The sequence below is a fragment of the Eubalaena glacialis genome, chromosome X (assembly GCF_028564815.1).
Source record: "Eubalaena glacialis isolate mEubGla1 chromosome X, mEubGla1.1.hap2.+ XY, whole genome shotgun sequence".
Taxonomy (NCBI): domain Eukaryota; kingdom Metazoa; phylum Chordata; class Mammalia; order Artiodactyla; family Balaenidae; genus Eubalaena; species Eubalaena glacialis.
This window is the reverse complement of record NC_083736.1, coordinates 109,356,442-109,378,288: the sequence shown is the minus strand read 5'-3', so window position 1 is coordinate 109,378,288 and position 21,847 is coordinate 109,356,442. Positions and strand designations below refer to the sequence as shown.

General features: G+C 39.7%; 1 protein-coding gene across 1 annotated transcript; it reads right to left on the bottom strand.

Moving 5' to 3' along the window:
- Positions 1–3,710: 3,710 nt before the first annotated feature.
- On the bottom strand, positions 3,711–13,565 carry UBE2A (ubiquitin conjugating enzyme E2 A). The gene is made up of 6 exons (XM_061178675.1): positions 13,332–13,565; positions 13,112–13,192; positions 12,692–12,717; positions 6,580–6,669; positions 5,370–5,458; positions 3,711–4,992 (listed from the first exon to the last, which is right to left on the bottom strand). The coding sequence occupies exons 1-6, from the start codon at positions 13,373–13,375 to the stop codon at positions 4,864–4,866; spliced, it is 459 nt and encodes a 152-aa protein (XP_061034658.1). The 5' UTR covers positions 13,376–13,565; the 3' UTR covers positions 3,711–4,863.
- Positions 13,566–21,847: the final 8,282 nt, after the last annotated feature.

Below are 21,847 nucleotides of genomic sequence, written 5' to 3'. Positions count from 1 at the left end.
ATATTGTGCAGTTACTGTTTGCGTCTTTGATATTGCTGTGTCCTTCAGATTTTAGTAGTTTGTACAAAGCAAGAACACATATCCAAATGGAATTTCACCCCGAGAAAGAAATTCCCATTTTAAAGGGCATAGCACAGCAATTTGCAACAATATGTAAAGTTGATATTGACTACAATAAAACTACAGTCTTAATTCCAGACTTAACTGAAAATGTCAGGTCATTTTGTATTACCTATTTTCATCTTTATGTGAAGCCAGTTATAGAATGTTTAATAGTAAGTTGTGCTGTACGTGTAAATGTCCTTACCAACTAAATGATGTAAAACTTTCTTAAAGTAATTTTAGTGTTCGTTTATTTATAACTTCTACCATGTGGTTTCCAGAATATTGGAAGTAATATACTGTATCTTGTGATATATGAGTGTTAACAAATTCTAGTCTTCATGCTGAGAGAGCACTACTTGAGAGAGCAATTGAAAAGTTCCCAAAACTTTGATTCAGTCTGAAGAAAGGAAGCTGGAACTGTCTGTTCTTGGTGCCTTGCAGAGAGACTCGCAGCAACTCTCCGTTATAGCTTTCACATGATTTGGGTGTATAGCACATCCAAGGTGGCCACAGCTGTGGTGGAGCTTGGTAAAAGACTGAAGATACATTGGTGCTTTGATGACAAGGTTAGTTGGCTGGTCCCTCTCTCAAAAAGCTTATTTAGCCCCCAAAGCCAACTTTGTAACATATTTAAAACTGCTATTTTCGCTTATTTCTGGAATGTAAAAAAAACTGTATAAAAAGGATTAGTGTATGCTTCCTGAATAAAAAGGAGCCAAAGTTGATCAAAATGGTGGTGTGCTTGTTTCTGGGAAGCAGCCTGGTAGCGACACTTTGGGTCTTTGGAGAAGGGAAGTGGCGTTTGCACAAAATATTTCAACACTTAGAGCACATGTGGATGAACATAATGACTTAGCAGATAGGAACAGGCAGTCAGCCACCCATCACGTTTTCTCTGGGGACCAACCTGCTGGCTGCAACCAAATCTCAGGCTGTTTACTTTTACGTGATTTTGTTTTTGTATCTCAGATAAATCAAGTGTTAATGTTCAGAGATGAATACTGACATTGATAAACACTTCCAATGACTTCATATTTAGAACAATTAGGTTGTTTACAGTGTCTTAAAACATTTAGCACCAAACTTGACATGTAATTGGCCCACAGTGAACAATTTCCTTTCCCCTCTTATTTATATTTTACATTAAGAAGCTGTCCATTGTAGTTAAATCAATATTTAAAAAATATAAAGGGATTAACTTTTATGCCTGGACCTCTGTGACTTTTAGTCACCTACAGTGTTTAACACAGTAAGTGATGTTTGCTTTCCACTAACTTTTTTGTCCTGCAGTATATGGCCTTTCCTAATGTTGGTAGGAAGGGAAATGAGGTGTGCATTTTATTTTGGCACTTAATGTTTTAACAGTGGCAAGGGGAACTAAGCTAAAATGTTTATAGATTTTATAGGATTTTTTTTTTTTTTTACCTACAAGTCTCATGCCAACTTTGAGAAGCTGTGGTTCAATTAGTGTTAGAAAAGTCAGGCTTCAACTCTCTTGGGTAAGAGTGGCTTTGGGGATTAAGGAGTGTGAAAACTCATTTCTCTACATTTCTTTCCTCTTCCCAAAATGATGTGGGGGCTGGAGGAGTAGGGTAATGTTACACAAATCTGGTTTATCTATATAAGTTCAATAGAACAGAATATTAATATAGTTAAAGTTAAGCTCTGAAATAATGGGGCCAAGTGTATATTTGGTTCTCGATTTGCGAGTCCAGATTTCCTAACTTCTTAGATCAGCCTTGGTATAGATGTGGAATTAGGGTGAAGTCATTTAACTCTGCTTGAGAATAAAGAATGTTGAGAAATGGGTTTGGCAAAAATGAGCTGCTGACAAACGCTGCTGTTCTATTTTGTCCCCTTTTTGTTGGTTCTTGTATTTTCCGTTTCTTTGAGATGGCAGTCGTTTTAACCCAGTAACCTTGCTATAAAACCTGCGCAGGTACATGAGCAGTTTTAAGTTTTATTTGAATCACTTAAATATATTATACTGAGGAACTAACTCTGCTTTCAGTTATATATATATTTATAGCTTTGAGGCTCACAGATCTATTGTTTAGATTTTTTTCCCTCCCCTTTGATTATAAAATGAATAGAAATTTCCTGCATTCTGTTGGGATTCTTTTTCAAATAGTATACAGTGCATTCACTGTGCTATGAGTAACTCCTGAAGCTGGAGATCGGTCCTAAAGAAAGGACTTTAATTACAACTTTGGTTCTTCATCATACCCTCTTTGCCACACCAGCAGGTGCAGAATTGAAGGTTCAAGTTCAATTCTGCCATTTAAAAGGGGACCTCACAAATCTGGTTTATTGTTGTTATAAATTATTGTATGCAGGCAGCCTGTGGCATTTGTTTAAAAAAACTGTAAAGAAAAAAGGCAAATTAGCATTAAACTTTGAAATGATTTGTGGTGCCTTTGACCGTGGATATGATGCTTTGGGAGGTCAGCTTGTTGACGCCGTTGTAAGATTTTAAAAGGATTATCCCATGAAAGAGATTGGGAATAGTGTTTCTCAGGAGGTGTACCAAAAAAATATTAAACTTGCACATTCCCAATCTCACCTTAATTTTTTCAAGTATAAGTAACAGTGTCAAATATATTTAAGATACCCAGCCACAGGACTTCCCTGGAGGTCCAGTGGTTAAGACTCAGTGCTTTCACTGCCGTGGACCCAGGTTCAGTCCCTGGTCGGGGAACTAAGATCCCACAAGCTGCACAGTGTGGCAAAAACAAAAAAAAACAGAACAAAAAAAAAGATATCCAGCCACAGTAGGATGAAGAAATTTATGTAAAACTAATCTGCCAAATAAAGACCAATTTAATGTCATTCTACTTTGAGGTAGAAATGGACTTAAGAGAAAGTAAGTGCATTTAAGGAAGTTGCTTCTAGGTGAAACTAACCGGTTCATGTGTTCAGTGTAGGATGAGCTCCCTCATGCTGAGGCTCCTTTAAGTGCCATGTCTTAGAGGATGAGTGGGTACATACACCGTAAGGACTTAATTTCAATTAGCGCCCACCCCCCTCCCCAAGAAGTGAGTTTCCACAGTCACTGTCCTTGTCTCTTTAAAATGAGATAGATTGCTCCTCAGAAGAAAGGAGAGTTTTGTTTAAACAAGGTAACACTGAGGATACCTGTACTCCCAAGCTTTACATGAGACTTAAAATACCATTTTATTATTTAGTTTGTTTTTTAAGCTAGGGCTTTTTTAAGAGGTGGAATGTCAGGATCAACAAGTTAGATCTTGGTCTCTGAGGATGCTGGTAAATCTCCAGGTTAATTCTCCCCCCTTACCACAATTTCATTCCCTTGATTGACTATAATATATGCTGAAGTAACTTTGTTTTGCCTAGTAGATTTACATTCTGTTTGTTAGCATGTTTAAAAAAGCATTAAACACTTATGACTGAAAAGAAAATACGTCCTCTCCATATCTACTCTTCTCCCTCTCCCAGAATCTGTATTTTTGCTTTTACCATAATTTTTATTTTAAGGGGGGAAATGAGTAGATATGAGAGTCCAATAAATTCATACTAAAAGTTCATACTGAGCTAAAATATAATTATACCTTGACTACAAATTTTTAAGGTTATTTTTATTTACAAGTTTTGAAAAATGTACATTTTTTTACATGGGTTACTTGTGCAAAGTTAAATTCATAAGAGTGATAAATGCACAAAAGGTGACAATGGAACATCAGACAAAACATTTACAAGCTTTTTCCTACACTGCTACTTAAAGGTACTGTCAATCTAAAAGTATAAATATCCAAAGAAAGATCGCAAACATTGACTTTAAGGTTCTTATAATACTGAAAGGGAGGAAGAAACTAAAGCATGCAGCATTAACAGAGGATTTGAGTGGTTTACCACAGACATGTTCCCTTCCTTGGGTTAATTAAAACTCTAAAAAAACAATGGAGGATTATAAATTTGTTTATCTAGGGTAGCACTGCTCCTTTAAAAGGATTAAAGGATCTCCAACCTTCCCTAGCTTAAAAACTAATGATTGTTTCCATTCCTCTGCTCCCACACCTCTTTAAAAAGTGAAAATCCAGAAGACTTCAGTATTCTGAATCTTAGCTTGGGTGTGTCCATTGAACACCTTGCAAGGAGAGGAAGTGTCAGTTACTATGATTGCTGCACTCCTTTGGCTGAGCCCTTTAACATTCTCCTTCCTACCAGTAAAAAACACAATTCATGTTAGTTAGATATTAGTATCATAGCCTTTTTAGCTTCCATTGCTCTTTCAAAATGGATGTTTATATGGATTTGTTTCCCTGTTTTCTATAGGCCATATTCCAAAAATTCACTTCTAAATCCAACACAAGTGAAGGACCAGCCAGGGTGAAACACTTCAGTAATCATTCATTCTGTTAAAAATAACATTCTGGTCATCAAGCTATGCATAAGCACCACTTGTAAAACAATTCATTTTAAAAGCTTAGTGTAAAGTACAGTAACACAATACTGCCATAAAACTGGAAATGAGATACAACAGAAAAGGAATTAATTAAGCATTAGTGACTTTTTGCACGTAACCCAGGTACAGTACATTTGATCTCATAGAGGGTGTTTTCTGATGTTTAAGGAGAGGGTAGAAGGGGTAGGAAAAGCCTGGCAAGGGAAGATGGAAACAGCACAACAGCTATTTTGCTTTTAATAAAGTAAATGTAATGACACTGACGAATAGGAAGGTGACAAACACATCAATATATATTTTTCTTATGACCAGCTGCTTCTTTTCCTGCACCCGGGTCAACAGTCACGCCAGCTCTGTTCTACTATCGCAGAAACACGTTTTTCATACTCCCGCTTGTTCTCCTGGTACAGCTGAGCAGCCTGGCTGTTTGCTGGACTATTGGGATTGGGTTCATCCAAAAGAGACTATAGAGACAATTTGTAAAAAGTCAGTTCCTCAATGCAAATATATATATATATATATATATATATATATATATATATATATATATGGTTGGCCAAAAACTTTGTTCAGGTTTTTTGTACCATCTTATGCAAAACCTGAATGAACTTTCTGGCCAACCCAATATGTATCTTCAACACACTCGAATTGTCCTAGGTAGCAGCTAAATTTGCTCTCTTAGCATAATAATCTACAGTTACATTAATCTGCTAGTAGCTAGGCAAACATATATGTTTTCTGGTGGGTTAGGTCTTACTGACCTACTTTTTACTTATGACTTTCAAAAACAATTGCTAATATAAACATATCAAAGGCCATAGTCACATTAAGGAAAATTCACCTGTATGGATGTTAAAATGGAAGACACATCATATGTTGGACTCCAACGGTTCTGAAGTATGTCCAGACATATACTACCATCTGCATAGACTAAGAGCATAGAAGTAGGTTATGTTAAACATAACAAAACCATTAAGGTTTTAACATCATAGTCAAGACAAATACAGTCAAGAATACTTTGCTTTTGAGGTTTAAAAAAGATTACTAAGCTGCTTCTTAGTTACCTTCCTAAAAGAAGTGTCATAATCACTACTAGTGGAACAGGATGATCAGAGAATGTCAAACATAATCAGTATAAAACTGGAAGATACTTAATGCTTGTTATTCTGAAAAGACTGCCCTGTTATCCAGGAAACCACGCACAATTTCTAAGAGGGTTCCTCATCATCGATAGACTTATGGGAAATTCACTCCACTAAATTTTTAAACTTTATCTCCTATCTGAAATAACCAAGATAGCTCAGAGTTCACAAGGTTTCATTTTGGTATGAAGATAAAAATATCTGATACCCTGGAAAATACATTATTAACCTGAATAAAAGGCAACTTGTTCTAGGCTTATTACTAGGAAAAAAAAATAAAAGAGCAAAATAGTAAGTTAGAATCACTAGGAAAAAAAATAAAAGAGCAAAATAGTAAGTTAGAATAGTAAGTTAGAATAGTAAGTTAGAAAAAAAATAAAAGAGCAAAATAGTAAGTTAGAATAGTAAGTTAGAATCACCAAGTAAGTTAGAATTCCAATATACCGTATACCTGGACTCAACCACAGAATCTGATATTCAGTAGGTCTGGAGTGGGGCCGGGACATCCATGGCTTTTAAATGTCCCATGCTAATTCTGATCTGCATCCAAAGCTGAAAACTATTGCTCTAAATGCTAGTGAAAATAATCACAACACAAAACTACCCCAATCTGGCCTTATATTAAAAGGAAACCTCAAGAACATCCTTATTTTTGTTTAGTAAGTAAATGATAAAATCATCAAAACCAGGAGGCTCTCAGATTCCAAGCAAAGGCAATGTCCCTTCACTGCTTCAGTTCTAGGACCACAGACCAAGACAGCAATAGACCACCATGAACAAGTTCAGGTTTCAGGAAACAGCAAGATGCCTAGACAAATACTCAGGTGCTACAGACAAATAGGAAGTGTGGAATACCTCCCAAATAAACAGTGTAGTAGTTTAAAATACTGTATTAAAAGTGATACTTGCCATTTGGATGAAACATCTTAGAGACAAATCTAACCGTAGGTGGCTTATTCGGATATTCTTCAGTGAATTCTATTGTAAGCTTAAAGGTTCCTGTAATTAGAAAAGAAAGGGTTGAGAAAACCTATTTATCACTTTGTTCGGTAGTACTTTGTTTTTAATACTACATGACTTTTTTTTTAAGTATTATATGAAATAACGCAAAGATATAGAGTAGAGAGGAAAGAGACCAGGTAAGAGATACAGCTCCAGGGATTGCCCTAAAAATGGACGGACACTGTAAGAACCATCACTCAAAGGTGATTTGTTTTCTGTTTTTCCATTATTCTCCCCCAAACTTAAATACAGCCATCTTAAACTCAAAATTACTGCCTGCAGGATAACTTTAGCCACTGTACATTTTGAAGACATCCTTAAAATGACAAGCAACTAGAGCCAAAACGTGGCCTTCCTCCTTGAGAAGACTGAAAGACCTTAATAAAGGCCAATTTTAATCAGCTGTCATCTTAAATGGTGATTTTTAAATGCACTAGAAAGAATGAGAGCACAAAGTTCAAAAACCAATGCTAGAAATACAAATCAATAATCAAATTATTTTTAAAATAGCAGGGAATAAGAAAAGTGTTCACTGGCTCCTCTTCATGTAATAGCAACTCTATAATGAAAACATAATTGAATGTAAGCCAGAAAAAACTTCACAGTCCCTCTTTAAAACCCTTAAGTATGACTCACAAGCTACTTCACTATAAAACCAACTCAATTATTCACACTAATGGTAGGAATTAATGGCAGAAATAATTTAAAAATCATATTAGATTGCATTCATGTCTCCAGTAAATTTCTTTCTAATGATGTTTGTTTACGCTACTATTGAAACAAATTATTTTTCTTGAATATGTGTCAACTAAGGTAGCAGGAGGCCCTAAAGCATACTAAGTTATAGACTTATTTATAAGAAATGGACAAACTGGATCTCATTCAAGAATTGTTGGGGACTTCCCTGGCGGTCCAGTGTTTAGGACTCTGCGCTTCTACTGCAGGGGACACTGGTTCGATCCCTGGCCGGGGAACTAAGATCCCGCATGCCCCAGAGCGCACCCCCGCCCCCCACCAAAAAAGAATTGTTGGATGTTGTGATTTGGGGAGATTATTTTCTTCAAAATGTTATTTTTAATTGGGTTTAATAAATTCAAGAAAACAATTGGGCAATTGTTTTTTCCTGACTGAAATTTCTTCAAGTAATCTTAAGGAATCAGTTATTATCTAAGGTGATGCACGTTCCACTATATTACTCTGGTCCATTTAATAAATTACTTATTCTAATACAACAGACCACACTTCAGATAGAGTATAAATTGTTACTGGTTCCTTCAAGTTAGCAATTTATTTCCTCCTAGCTTCCATTCCTCCTTTCCACTTAAGAAAAAAAGACTATAATCATTTTACTGCTAGTTGTTACATGTAACAATACCAAAAAGTGTGTTTCCTACCAGCAAGCTCATAGGAAACAATTTGCTAACAAAGTTGTTCTTGGTATGAACATGTGTCCCAAAGTTTCAGAATAATTTAAAATGCAACATATCGGACTTCCCTGGTGGTGCAGTGGTTAAGACTCCGCCTGCCAATGCAGGGGACACGGGTTCGAGCCCTGGTCTGGGAAGATCCCACATGCCGCGGAGCAACTAAGCCCATGCGCCACAACTACTGAGCCTGCACTCTACAGCCTGCGTGCCACAACTACTGAAGCCCACGCGCCTAGAGCCCGTGCTCTGCAACAAGAGAAGCCACCGCCATGAGAAGCCCGCGCACTGCAATGAAGAGTAGCCCCCGCTCGCCGCAACTAGAAAGCCCGTGTGCAGCAACAAAAACCCAACGCAGCCAAATATAAATAAGTAAATAAATAAAATTTTAAAAATGCAACATATGGAGACATATTATATTCCCCAACTATTGTTACTCCCTAAACTTGAAAGTCAGATCTGAAGTTACTATGTATTATAACTAAGGACAAAAAGCAAAATATTTTGGAATGGATAAACATGCTATAGTCCATCAGAACACACTTCACCTTTATCACCACCTGGTCATAACTCTTCCTATTTTTGAGGAAGAAAGCATAGTTCTTTCTTTTCAGTTCTATTGATATTATAATACGCAAGAAAAAGTGGGAATAAGTGTTAGTTCACAACTCTGAGCTTCCTTATGTATCTCAAGTATAAACACATTTGGCTCAGTGTTGATACCCGCTTAAATTATAGCTTAGAGATTTATCATCAAGAAATTGATCTAAAAAAACTGCTCTAAAATTGGGCAGATTTAATAGCATGCAGAGCTCCCAGGTACTTTAAATTAAAGCCATCATTAAATATGATACCTAAAGGTGGTAAAGTCACACAGAAGGCAGGCGTAAGTGGAAACAGTGGAGTGCAGTGGGGCAGAGCAGAAGCTTTGCAGTCAGACAGATCTGGGTTCAAATCCTTGCTTTGCTACTTGCTAGTTATGAAACCTTTGGGGAAACTGCTCAACTTGACTAAACCTCAAGTTCCTCATCTGTAAAATAGGGTTAATAATAGTACCTGCTACATAGCATTGTTGTGAGGTTTAAATGAGGGAAAGATGCACAGTGACACAAACTAAGTGCTTCATAAATATTTTAGTTACAATAATTCTACAGTTTCATATCTCTAGACCCAGCTGAAGGAGGCAAAAACCAAAAATCCAAACTTCACTATCAGTAAGAAAAATACAATTAATGAATTCAAATATTAAATAGTACTTTCTTTCTGACCTACATCAATCACAGTGAAAGCAAGTTGAGTACATATGCTGGTGGCTCACAAAACCCTTGACTTGAGCTTTCTGCCTAATGCTTGCCTAAAAGTTCAACAAGGTGGTTACCTAGCTACCAAAGAAGTTAATCAAGTCTTTAAGAACAGCTCATTTAATATCTTGAGAAGTGAAACCAAGAAAATTTATATTCAATGTGAATATAAATTACGACGTACTTAATCTTACTCAAAGCACACATTTAAAGGGATATTTCATACTTTTAGCCACCTTAAACAATGAGAACCTCTTTAGTACAACTCTCAATCCAATTTCTGAGATCCAAAACAAATGTTAAGGAAATTTAAAATCTGAGAATTAATACTACGCAATCGAGACTAGAGCTTGTCCTCTGAATATTTAGAAGGCTAGGCTTTAAAATAATTGGAAACTTAAGCCTCACCATTGTTGTACACAATCTGTACTGATTTTTTATCTTCCTGAGGAGGTCACAACATTGTAAGGAAAGTATCAATTAATCCATCTATGTATAGGGACCAGGAAAATTATATAAATGAGTTAAATGGCAGGTGTATGGCAATAGGGAGTGATATGGGTAAAGTAGAGAGTGTATGTTCTGCCTAAAGACAGTCACAAATTCAATTGTTTGAAAATATTGTATTGGCCAGAGAAAGCACCTCTGTAGGTGTTTTCTGCCATTTAGCCACCAGTTTGTGACCCCTGAGGAGAAAGCAAAGTACATGTACTTAAAGAAGCTTTTTTTGATGACTGAAAAAAGTCTGATTTTTAAGATAATACCCAAATACTCTTCATCATAGGATTTATTTACCTTAAGAACACCCCTAGTGGACTTTGATTCATTTTTTTAAAAAAAGACCCCAAATTCTTAAGAATACATCTATTATGAAAATCAAGTACTAGTATCTTACTGTGTCTATTAACAATTTTCAGATGATGTGATGGAGAATACATTGTTCCTTAGCCTTCGTATTCAGCATACATACCAAGATATTTTATGAGGAAGTATCTCCCCCCAGTGTTTTGTTTGGTAGTGTAAGCTCTTGGGAGCATAGTCCTCTTACCTTCAAGTGTGTAAAGTTAAATCAAAATACCTTTAAGAGTTCCTTTTCTTAAAATTTCATCTCTTTAACTAGGGCCTGGCTGTTCCAGAAACCTCCACTACAAATGGTTTACAAGGAAGCAGCAAAAGTAGTTTTGGAGCTGTTGATTTATATAATACGTTGGCAACAGCAAAATCAACTATGCCACTTGTCCCTAATTGGGCCTTTCCAGTAAATTCCCTAACTGTAAATAACAGGTATTTTTAAATGGTCAAAGAATTTCTTGTAACCTTGGTCAGTGTTCTAGACACCTGAGAAAGCATCCATGGATAGCAGACTGCTCAAAAGAATGAATTAGAAAAGCGTACTGTCATTTAGCCTGAGTAATTCCTTTCAGTAATGTCAGGGTGGAGATGCACATCACCAAAAAAAGAGCCAGTAATGTCAAGGGGGAAGGTCCAGGTAGATAATGGATTCCACAAGTACCTTTTCAACTCATACCACTTAAAATGAGAGAAGCACCCTTGAGATATTTAAGTTGCCAACCCCAGCAAAGTGGTGTACTATTAATAAAGCTGTGCCCAGCGTAAAGCAGTCTGAGTAAAATCAGGAGGAAAAAAGAAGCCAATGAAAACAAAGCCTGCTGGAGCTAAAGCAGATACACAGCTAATCTGCACATAAAACTTAAGTATGAAGAACTAGCACCAGTCTAGTAGAGGAAAATTAAGCTTAGCTAGCTCTTGCTACAGATCAGGATCAGTTCAAATGACTTACTGCACCAAAGTATCAATAGTATGGCTTGAGGATCACACTCCCCTGCTGTCATTTCTTTTTATTGCAGCACTGAAGAGCAGTGATATCTACCCAGTGGGTGAAGGTAGAGAGGAAACTACAAGTATTTAGGTTACTGTCTACAGTCTTCTAGGGAAATGTGAGTGTTTGAGACAAATCATAGAATTGGTTAATATTGACCTACCTCACAACATCTTGTGGTTGGTAGCATCAAAAAGCAAACTGACTTGGCAACATAAGTTTGTACTTAGTAGTTTGCAGAAATGTTTTTGTTCCCGCCTTCAAACTGAGTTATGTGCATATGTGTGCATATGTGTATAATATCTCTCAAATGCTATGTGACCAAAGGAAGGTAAGTCATTGAGAAAAAAATAACAGAAAGATCCTTTTCTTTTTAAAAATACCTCAAAATATTAAAGATGTCGATTAGTAGTTCAAATACTTTTAATCATGTTTTTAAATGTATTAAGCTTTCAAAAACAATTAACTACATACACACAAACACACACACATACACACACACAATTGAGTGCACTAAAACTGTATCAATGTTAATTTCCTGGTTGTGCATAGTCATTCAAGATGACTTGTTACCAAAGGGGTGGGGGAGCAGGTGAAGGGTATACAAGGTCTCTCTGTAATATTATTTATTACAACTGCACATGAACCTATAATTATCTCAAAATAGGAAGCTTTAAAAAAATCCTTAAAAAGCAACTAACGTGTGTTTTTAAAGGTCAAACCTAAACCCATTAAAAATCATGTACCTACAAGTACATGTAGTACCTTGAAGTAGGTTGGACACTGGTCAAGACAGTACATTAAGGCTCCTCTCAACTGTGAAACTGCTTTGAGATTACTGACCATCAAGTCTTGATAAAAGCACATACTGAAAACTCATTTAAAAATTAGAAACATTATGCTCAATCTGGCTATTAAAGGTGCCATTAAAGACCATCTTAAAGCAGTGAGGCTGACAGGCACTCAATGCCAGACTGTAGAAACCAGACAATTGTGTGCAAGGGATTCTTGCATCCATTCAACATCCAACAAACACACATTAAGCACCTGCTTGAACACAGTTCCCGCCCTTGTGAAGAATTCTGAATCAAATGGTCCCTGGGGTCTCTGAGCCTATCAGCAAGTGGTTGGGTTGACACTTACTCAGTATCTTGATGGGGGGCTGAATTTAGCAGGATCACAGCCCAAACCTCACAGACCCTTAACATCAGTGGTATGATGCTCCTTTTACTGCCTTACCCAGATTTTTTTTTAAGAAGCAATAAAAAAGGTGCAGTTCTAGTCAAGCGGACAATAGTCAGAACAACCTGCCACAGACTGGATTCCACTCAAGCCTTTAGTGGGCAGAGGCTAGGGAGAAGCGGGTTCCTAAGTAGGAGGCACTTCCAGGATGACTGGGAACCCTTTCCCCGGATGATCAGGCTCCTGAAAGGTGGGTAAAGAAACTCTCTTACCATCCTCAAACGGGGTCCCTTCAGGCCTGCAACACAGAGAAAAACCAATCAGTTCCCGCTTCGGGGGCTCCCCTCTCCCCGATTTATCTGAGGACATGGCTATTACGAGCCCTGCTCGCTCCACCGCTGGTAAACCACCGCTTCCCGGGTCGCAAAACCACTACCAACAGAGGTCTGGGGCGCAGAAACCCCGGGCAGGCCGCCGCGCCGAAGCGCCACCACTCCCCGCCCCGCCCCCCTTAGAACCCCAAGCGGTTCCCCTGGCAGCGGGAACCGAGCTAATCGAGGCACAGGCTCCGGGGAGGCGCCTAGGCCCAGCCAGCCCCAAGCACTCTCCCTCTGCCCCCGCCTCCGCACCGGGCCGGTCCCGGAGGGCACACGCGTCCCTAGCCCTCGCCACCACCCGGAACGCAGACTCACCCAAAAATGACCGCGTTCCAAACCATGATGTTGTTCTCGGACGGAGCTCCGCTGACTCCGGCTGGAGGATCCTCCTGCAACCTTCAAGGAAACAGACAGGGGGCCCGCGATCCGGCACCCGCTCGCGCCGCCGGCCGCCCCGCCGCCCGCCCGGCCCTCCGCCGGCCCCGCCCTGCGCCCCGGCCGCAGCCCCGGGACCCCGGCGTCCCGGGCGGGTTACCTCTTGAAGTCCCTCATGAGGCGCCGCCGAGCCGGGGTGGACATGTCTCTAGCGGGGTCAGGGGTGGGGCATACACCGAGCTCTCGGGTCCCCGCGGGCGGTAAGGCGGCCGAGGAGGCTGGGGAAGCTGGTGGAACCGAGGGGGATGCTCCCAGAGGAACTGCACTGCCTCTCCGAAGTCGAGGGTCTGTCTGGCGCCGGCTGAGCACCACCCCTGAGTAGACAGGGGCTGAACCAACCTAGAAGGAAAGGGCGGGGGTGGAACGCCGATCGCCGGACAGGCCGTACCAAGACGGGGCGGGGGGGGGGGACGGAAAGTTGCTTAGGTCATTAAACCCGGGCGGGAGGCGGTGGGGGGGCGGTGAGAGGCGAGCTGCGGGCCGCACGTAATTGCCTGGAACTCACTAGGATCGGGTGGTGGAACGGGGTGCACCTCTATTTGCCAATTCTAAGACGAACCCCGGGAAGCTCTTTTCTGTTTTCCTTTTTCTTTTCCCTTTCTTTCTTTCTTTCTTTCTTTCTTTCTTTCTTTCTTTCTTTCTTTCTTTCTTTCTTTCTTTCTTTCTTTCTTTCTTTCTTTCTTTCTTTCTTTCTTTCTTTCTTTCTTTCTTTCTTTCTTTCTTTCTTTCTTTCTTTCTTTCTTTCTTTCTTTCTTTCTTTCTTTCTTTCTTTCTTTCTTTCTTTCTTTCTTTCTTTCTTTCTTTCTTTCTTTCTTTCTTTTCTCTTTCTTTCTTTCTTCTTTCTTTCCCTTTCTTTCTTTTTTCTTTCTTTCTTTCTTTTTTTTTTTTGAGATCAGATCACTTATTAAAGTGCGCACAGTGGCTGAGGGGGGAGAAGAACGATGGAAGTCCCAATCTCGAGATCTCGAGGTGGGAGTGGGCGGAGGCAAAACCGGTTGTCCAAAAGCCGGAAGTCTAGGGGACACACCCCCTGCGGACACTGGAGACTGGGGAGGAGGGTGTGTGACTGCTTAAAATCACTGAAAATCCAAAGAATAAATCGACCTCGACTATGAGGTCGAGGGTCCCTTCTCTATGGAATGTGGGTTCCTTGTCTATGGGATGAATGTGCGGGATTTGGGTCCTAACATTTAGGCCAATGATCACCCCCAAAGCAGAATGAAATGGTGTTGTGTGTCCTGGGGGAGGGAATGAGAGCTGGAGGCAAGCAGAATGAGGCTTTAGCTTTGGGCACTCACAATTTGGCTCTGGAACCACATTTCCCCTTGGCAGTTCAACAAGCCAAGCAGCTAATATATGTTCGGAAGAGTCCAAGGTATGAGAATATCCGACTGCAGAGAATTGGAAGAGCAGTGAGTCTGAAGTAAAGTAACGGTAAGATGCACGTGAAAAAGCTGCAGGTTGCAGGGAAGAGTCACAGTTAGTATGTGGACCTGCAAAAGCAATAACAGTTTTAAAGAATATTTTTTAAAAGGTCAACCCAAAATAACATAGAAGGTAGGCAAAATACTCATTTAAGGATTTTTGAAAATATGAGAAAGGTAGGTTTGGGTTAAGTCATGGAGAGTTTTGAATGCCAAGCTAATGGCTTCCTTGGAAGGTGGTTGAGCAGAAAAGCGACATGATCAGAGCTGTGCTCATCAGAGATGGGTCCCAGGACAGCAACTAGGAGACTCCCGAAGTATTCCAGGTGAGAGATACTGAACCAGGCAAAGACAATAAACATGGAGAGGAGGGGATAAATGGAGAGGACCTGGGAACAGATAGAATGTGGGGGCAAGAGAGGGGAAGGAGTCAACTATGGCTCAAGTTCTGGGGACTTCCCTGGCGGTCCAGTGGTTAGGGCTCTGCGCTTCCACTGCAGGGGGCACAGGTTCGATCCCTGGTCCGGGAACTAAGATCCCACAAGCCCCGCGGTGCACTGCGGTGTGGTGCAGCCAAACAAACAAACAATGGCTCAAGTTCTAACCTCCAAGATAATTGGGGGTTTGAAGGTGCCATTACCAGAATTACAGAATAGAGAGGGAGGGGCAGTTTTGGGAGAGGAAATTTGGGGACTTACTGAGTTCATGGGACTAGTGAGACATTTGCGTGAAGATGTCCAGAAGATATCAGATGTGCAGGAAATTGTTTTTAACATGGGAGGCAGGAGGCACTTGACAGTGGTAGTGATTCTAGCTGCTGCTTTACAACAAGTACTCTCATGGCCAAGGATTTATATCTCCCATTAACTCCAACGTATCAGTTAAGGCAAATCGCCCTAATAGCATCACATTATGGCTGTGGTGGGAAGGGGTTACAAAAATAAATTAAAAACCTCCTTTTCCTCTAATCTAGGAGCTTGCAGTCTACTAATACGCACATATGAAATCAACAAAAGCAAGGTCTACAAAAGCAAGTGGGTTAGTTTTCTATTGATGTTTAACAAATTACCACAAGCTGTTAGTCAACTTCAGTTCCTTGTGGGTGTAAGATTGAAGGCCCCATTTCCTCAGTGGCTGCCAGCCGGGGACCAGTCTCAGCTCCTAGAGGTTACCTGCATACCTTGCCATGTGGCCTACTCCATCTTCAAAGCCAGCAATAGAGAATTTCTCTCCCATCAAATCCCTCTCACACTTTTTTTTTAACGTATATATATTTTTTCATCTCACAGTTTGAATATCTTTCTTCAGAAAGAGCCCAGTTCACTTTAAGGCCTTATCTGATTAGGTCAGGCCCATCCCAGATAATCTCCTGATCTTGAAATCATCTGATTTGGGACCTTAATTACATCTACAGAATTGCCTCATAGCAGAACCTAGATTAGGGTTTGACTGAATAGCTGGAAGAAGTGACCAGAAATCTTGAGGAAGGGGGTGGCGTCTTAGAATTCTCCCTCCAGAGCAGCAGCAAGATACATAGCAGAAACGTGAATCCACAGATGCTGGGGGGCTGTGCAGCAAGGGAATCATCAGTCCAGTGGGGTTAGAAGAAGCTTCCTGGAATGGGTCTATTTCAAAGTTGTTTCAGAAGAGAGGAAAGCAGGGCTTAGGAGGGAGAAACTCAAGCAGTTGCTACGAGGGCAACAGCACGAGCGTGGGCACGGAGCTTAACCAGGATCTGGGGGTAGTAGGCAGGTTAGAGTGGCTAATGCAGACTGATGAGACCCTGGCTTGGAAAAGTGAGGATGACAGAAGTTAATTAAATGCCCTCAAATGCGAGCATGAGGAATTTAGGCTTGATAGGCAGCTTTTGTAGGCGTTTGAGCCCAAGAGAGATGCACTGAAAACATCCTACTGAGAAGCGGCATATAATGTACTGGAGAAGAGGAGAGGGTCTGGGAGGCTCCTGGATATAAGGGACTGGGTATAAATGTCTAAAACTCATTGAAGGCTAGAGATGTGTTTGAGTTTGTTGCGGGCCTGTTTTCTGCCACTCCTTTGCTGTATAGCTAAGGAGTAGCTCTTTGACTACCTAGTGAGGAAAAATCAAGAGCGTGAACCGAAGCAGTTTGGAAGCCCCGGGGCACTGGGATGTGGGGAGAGTGTTCCCTGACTGCACAATGGAGTTGCTTTGCAGGAACGCTGTGCCCTCACATTCCCCATCAGAAGCAGGGTTGTCATAGCAAGCAGCACACAGAAGATTGTTCTCCAGCACAGGCGATTATAGGGCTGGAATATACTGACTATAGCAGAGCTGGCCGAGAATTCCTTCCACCCCATTCTCACCTTGACGTCTTGAAGAAATACCCTCTTCACAGGCAAGCATCCTCCCTTCCCCCCAAGAACAGGGGTCAAGAAACTAGAGGTCCTTTTCAATTTAAAGAAAAGTGTGTGAGCAATGCAGCTGCAGGGAAGATTAAAAATTCCAAATTGTTCAGAGGCAAGGATCTGAGCATTTTCCTAAAAGGGAGGAAAAATATGGGACTATATGACTAGGGAAATTGTGGAATTTTATTCTTGTTTTCAAAATGCAGACTAGATTGTGATTTTCCTCGACTATTTGGGGTTGGAGAGAGAAACCAAATAAAATATCATTTCCTGCCTTATGAGGCTGGGAATTTGTATTTCTGTTAGCCAGTGAAGGCAAGGAATTTTATTTTTCTATAGTTCCCACTTCTATCAATAAAATTCAGTACAAATGACAACCAAGGAACAACAGAAAATAAAATCAAAAGATTTTTCTTGACTCCAATAATCTTGGAAGACAAGTCAAGAAGAGGATCACTTACAGGAGACAACAGTTGTCACAGTGTGTGTTCTTGGCAGTAAAGGTAGTAGTATGCTGTCCATTTATAGCCCCTAGAACACAAGGAGAGAAAGAGATAGAGGGAGGGAGAGAGGAGAGAGAAATGGTGAAGCTTAGAGAAATGGGGAAATTAGGGCCATGAACATAGGATTTCACTACCTGCTGAACTGCTGAATAGAGGAAAACAAAGGCATGGCTGAATAATGCACCCCTCCTCAAGATCTCCATGTGCTAATCTCCATGTCCTAAACCTGTGAACATGTTACCTTATATGGCAAAAGGGACTTTGCAGATGTGATTAAATTTAGAATCTTGAGATACGGAGATTATCCAGGATTAAACAGGTGGCCCTGATAATAATCACACGGGTCCTTATAAAAGGTCCTTATAAAAGGAAAGGAGGAGTCTGAATTCAGAGAGAAGGCCCTGTGATGATGGAAGTAGAGATTGGAGTGATGCAGCCACCAGCCAAGGAGCCAAGGGTTGCTGGCAGCCTCTAGAAGCTGGAAGAGGCAGAGAATGACTTTTCCACTGGAGCCTCTAGGAGCAATCAGCCTGGCTGACACCTTGACTTTAGACCAGTGAGATGGATTTTGGACTTCTGATCTCCAGAACCCTAAGATAACAAATTTGAATTTTCTTAAGCCACTGAGTTTGCCGTAGTTTGTTACAGCAGCAAAAGGAAACTAATACAAATGGCTACAGTGTTGCACATGAGAATTCAAACAAACCAGCCACATCCACCAGCAAACTACAACCAAATCCAGCCTGCCAGCATTCTTCCTCTGGCCTGCAAGCTAAGAATGTTTTTCTGTATTTTTAAATGGTTGAAAAAAAATCAAAAGAAGAATAGTATTTAATCATATTTCATGACACATGAAGATGATATGAAATTCAAATTTCAATGTCCATAAATAAAGTTTCACTATGGCTGCTTTTGTGCTGCAATAGCAGAGTGGAGTAGCTGTGACAGAAACTGTATGTGGTGCCCTCATCACTTCCCACTGTTGGTCGGTACACTACGAACCACGGTGACACGGTTATATCTCAACAGCATTTTGGGTACCACTTGTATCACCGTGTTTTGGCATTATTATTTTTTTTTTATTACAAGTGCATACCTAGCATGTCAAAACAAGAAAATAAAAGTGGATTTTGAACGTTGTGCTTTTAAGGCACAGTGGAGTGTAGATTACTTGGTCATCAATTTAGATGTCAAAACACTGTGTTTATTACACAATGACGCTGTAGCATGGCTAAAAGAATACGATATACATCGACATTACCAAACTAAGTGCTCATTACAATGTTCCCAGTTCACAGGAAAGCAATGGTTAGAAAAATTAGAAAGTTTAAAATAGAATATCTTACCATAGCAAAATGCTTCACAAAAATTAAAAATGAAAATGAGGTTGCTGCCAAAGTAAGTTTCTGAGTGGCTCATTTGTTAGCCAAGCAAGGAAAGCCATCTACTGATGGTGAGTTAATTAAATCGTGTTTGATTGCAGAAGCCAAAGAAATGTGTCCAGGGAAAATAAACTTTTTAAAGACTATTAGGCTTTCACCAAGAACAGCAGCTCAAAAAGTTGAGGACATTGGAAGCAACATCAATAGTCATTTATAAACAGGGCAAATTATTTCAAGTGGTTTTCCTTGGCTCTTTATAAGTTGACAGATCTTAATAATACTCCTCAGTTGTTGTTATTTATTTGAAGAGTCAATGCTGAGTTTAAAGCGATGGAAGAATTGGCCTGTATGGATAATCTGTAGATGACGGCAAATGAGAATATTTTCAAAAAAGTCAAGAAACCACTAATTCAATACAACCTGAAGTAGAATCTGCTAAGATGCATTTCAAACATGTATGAAGGAGAAAAAGGCTTAGCTGGACAAATGTACAAAGCTTGCGAAAATGTAAGTTGTTTAAATCCTACAGTTATTTGATATTATTGAACGGCAGGTACTTCGCAGGAAAATATTTTAATCTATCTTGTGTTATTCAACCATTCGTGTCTACAGTGAACTTCATTCACTCTCATGGATTAAACCATTGTCAGTTTCATGAATTTTTGTCAGAAAAAGAGGCTGAATATTCTGACTTGCCCTACCAACAGCAGTTCAACAACTTAGCAGTTATAAGGTTTTTTGTTGTTGTTTTGTTTGTTTGTTTTTGTATTTTTTTGTTTTGTTTTTGTATTTTTATAGCTCGTGGCTGGGATTGAAAATTTTCTGAGCCAGAAGAATCACCCTCAACCACTATTATTGAACACTGAATGGAATTAGCTTTTGCTGTAGAGGTAATGATGTTACTTAATAAATTTAACCTAAAATTACAAGGCAAAATGCTGCTTACATGTGAAATTTATACCGCAGTGAAATCACTTCGATGACAACTGACATTTTTTGAACTACAAGTAATGTCTAGTTACTTAATTGCTTCCTGTGCTGTCAAATGTTAAAACAAAAAATCAAGATTTGCAGTCCCACACAAATTTTCAGTGGATATCTTTTCTGAGCTCAGATTACAGTTCCAGTGGTGTTTTTTGGACCCTGATGCAAGTGCAAAGGAAATTTCTGTATTTCAAAAGCAATTTAACTGTGCAGTTGAGGAGCTTCCACCTAAACTTCAATTGGAAGTGATTATTCTGCAATGTAACAACATACCGAAAGGCAAATGTCAAGAGAAGAATCTGATAGAATTCTATAAGTGCCATCTAAGAGATGAATATGCTCAATTAAAACTCAGATGCCTGTGGATTTTTTTTTTTTACATGCCTATGAAGCCAGTTCTCTTAAACTAGAATTGGATTCATAAGCATGTAACCTGTACAATTGCATAGGGCCCTGCTTTCAGAAGGACCTTGCATTTGACTTAATGCTCAATTGTCACCATTTTGCAATTCTTTTTTTAAAAATTTATTTATTTATCTGTCTATTTATTTTTGGCTGCTCCGGGTCTTAGTTGCGGCACGTGGGATCTTCGCTGCAGCATGTGGTACCTTTTAATTTTGGCATGTGGGCTCTTAGTTGCAGCATGCATGGGAGATCTCGTTCCCCGACCAGGGATTGAACCCAGGCCCTCTGCATTGGGAGCATGGAGTCTTTTACCCACTGGACCACCAGGGAAGTCCGGAGGTGCCTGTGGATTGATATCAGTATATGGCAGTACTCATCTGTGTTAAGATTTTTCTCAAAGATGAAATACATAAAATCTTATTACAGATAAGCATTAATGGATAAATATTTGTAACAGATTTTTTATTAAGACCTTTATTAACGGGTGCTTGCAGTTTGTTAACTCTTGAAAAAATCAAGTTGTAAACTTTTATTACAGATTAAAAGTGAGGTTCTTAAAAATCTTGACCAATTGGAACAAGTTAAAAACCTTTAAAAATATATTGAAAACAAAAACAAAAACAGGAAAATTCCCTGGCGGTCCAGTGGTTAGGACTCTGCGCTTCCACTGCACTTCCAGGGCACGGGTTCCATCCCTGGTCGGGGAACTAAGATCCCACATGCTGCGCGGTGCGGCCAAAAAAAAAAAAAAAGTGTATTGAGATTGTAACTGATTTGATGATAGGAAACACTCACTTTGAACCCTAATTAAGTGAAATATTATCCTCTCCATAAAAGAATGCCATTCTTATTAGGAGATCTGTATTATGAAAAAAATTATACTCAATTATTATTATATTTTGTATTTCATTGATAAAACATTTGTGGAAATTTGTTTTCTCTCGTTATATAAGTACCTACATAATATTCTTGATTTTTCCTCTTGGCTCTCAAAGCCTAAAATATTTACTCTCTAGCCCTTTACCCACCCCTGCGCTTGACTAAGCCACTTGAGGGAGGGAGACTATTTATAATTGATCACTATGCAACCAGTATGTAGCACAGTGCCTAACACACAGTAGAAGATCAATAAATACTATTATAAAGAACATAGAATCATAGGGATGACACTGGACTAAGATCTAAGGAGCAAACGCTATGATTCTTTAAGACTTGACATTTCTTTTCTACTTTATTAACTCATGTTCATTTGAGGGCTAGCAGATTGCTTTAAATTCCCATTGGTTTACATCTTGTGTATCTTGAACACTACACTTCTTCCAGCTAACTTGTCAATTTTCTGGTCACCAGCTCCTGCTTCCTTCAGTAAGTTCTCTGTTAAAAATCCACTATTTTGGTGTCATCACTTGAAGCTATCCAATGTAAACTGTCTCAATGTCCTTACTCTGGATTGCCCCAGGCTCTGGTCCTCCACAGAGAGCATTCTGGGAGAGTTTCTGGGTTGAGGAAGGAAGGGTGGAAGATGTTTCCTAA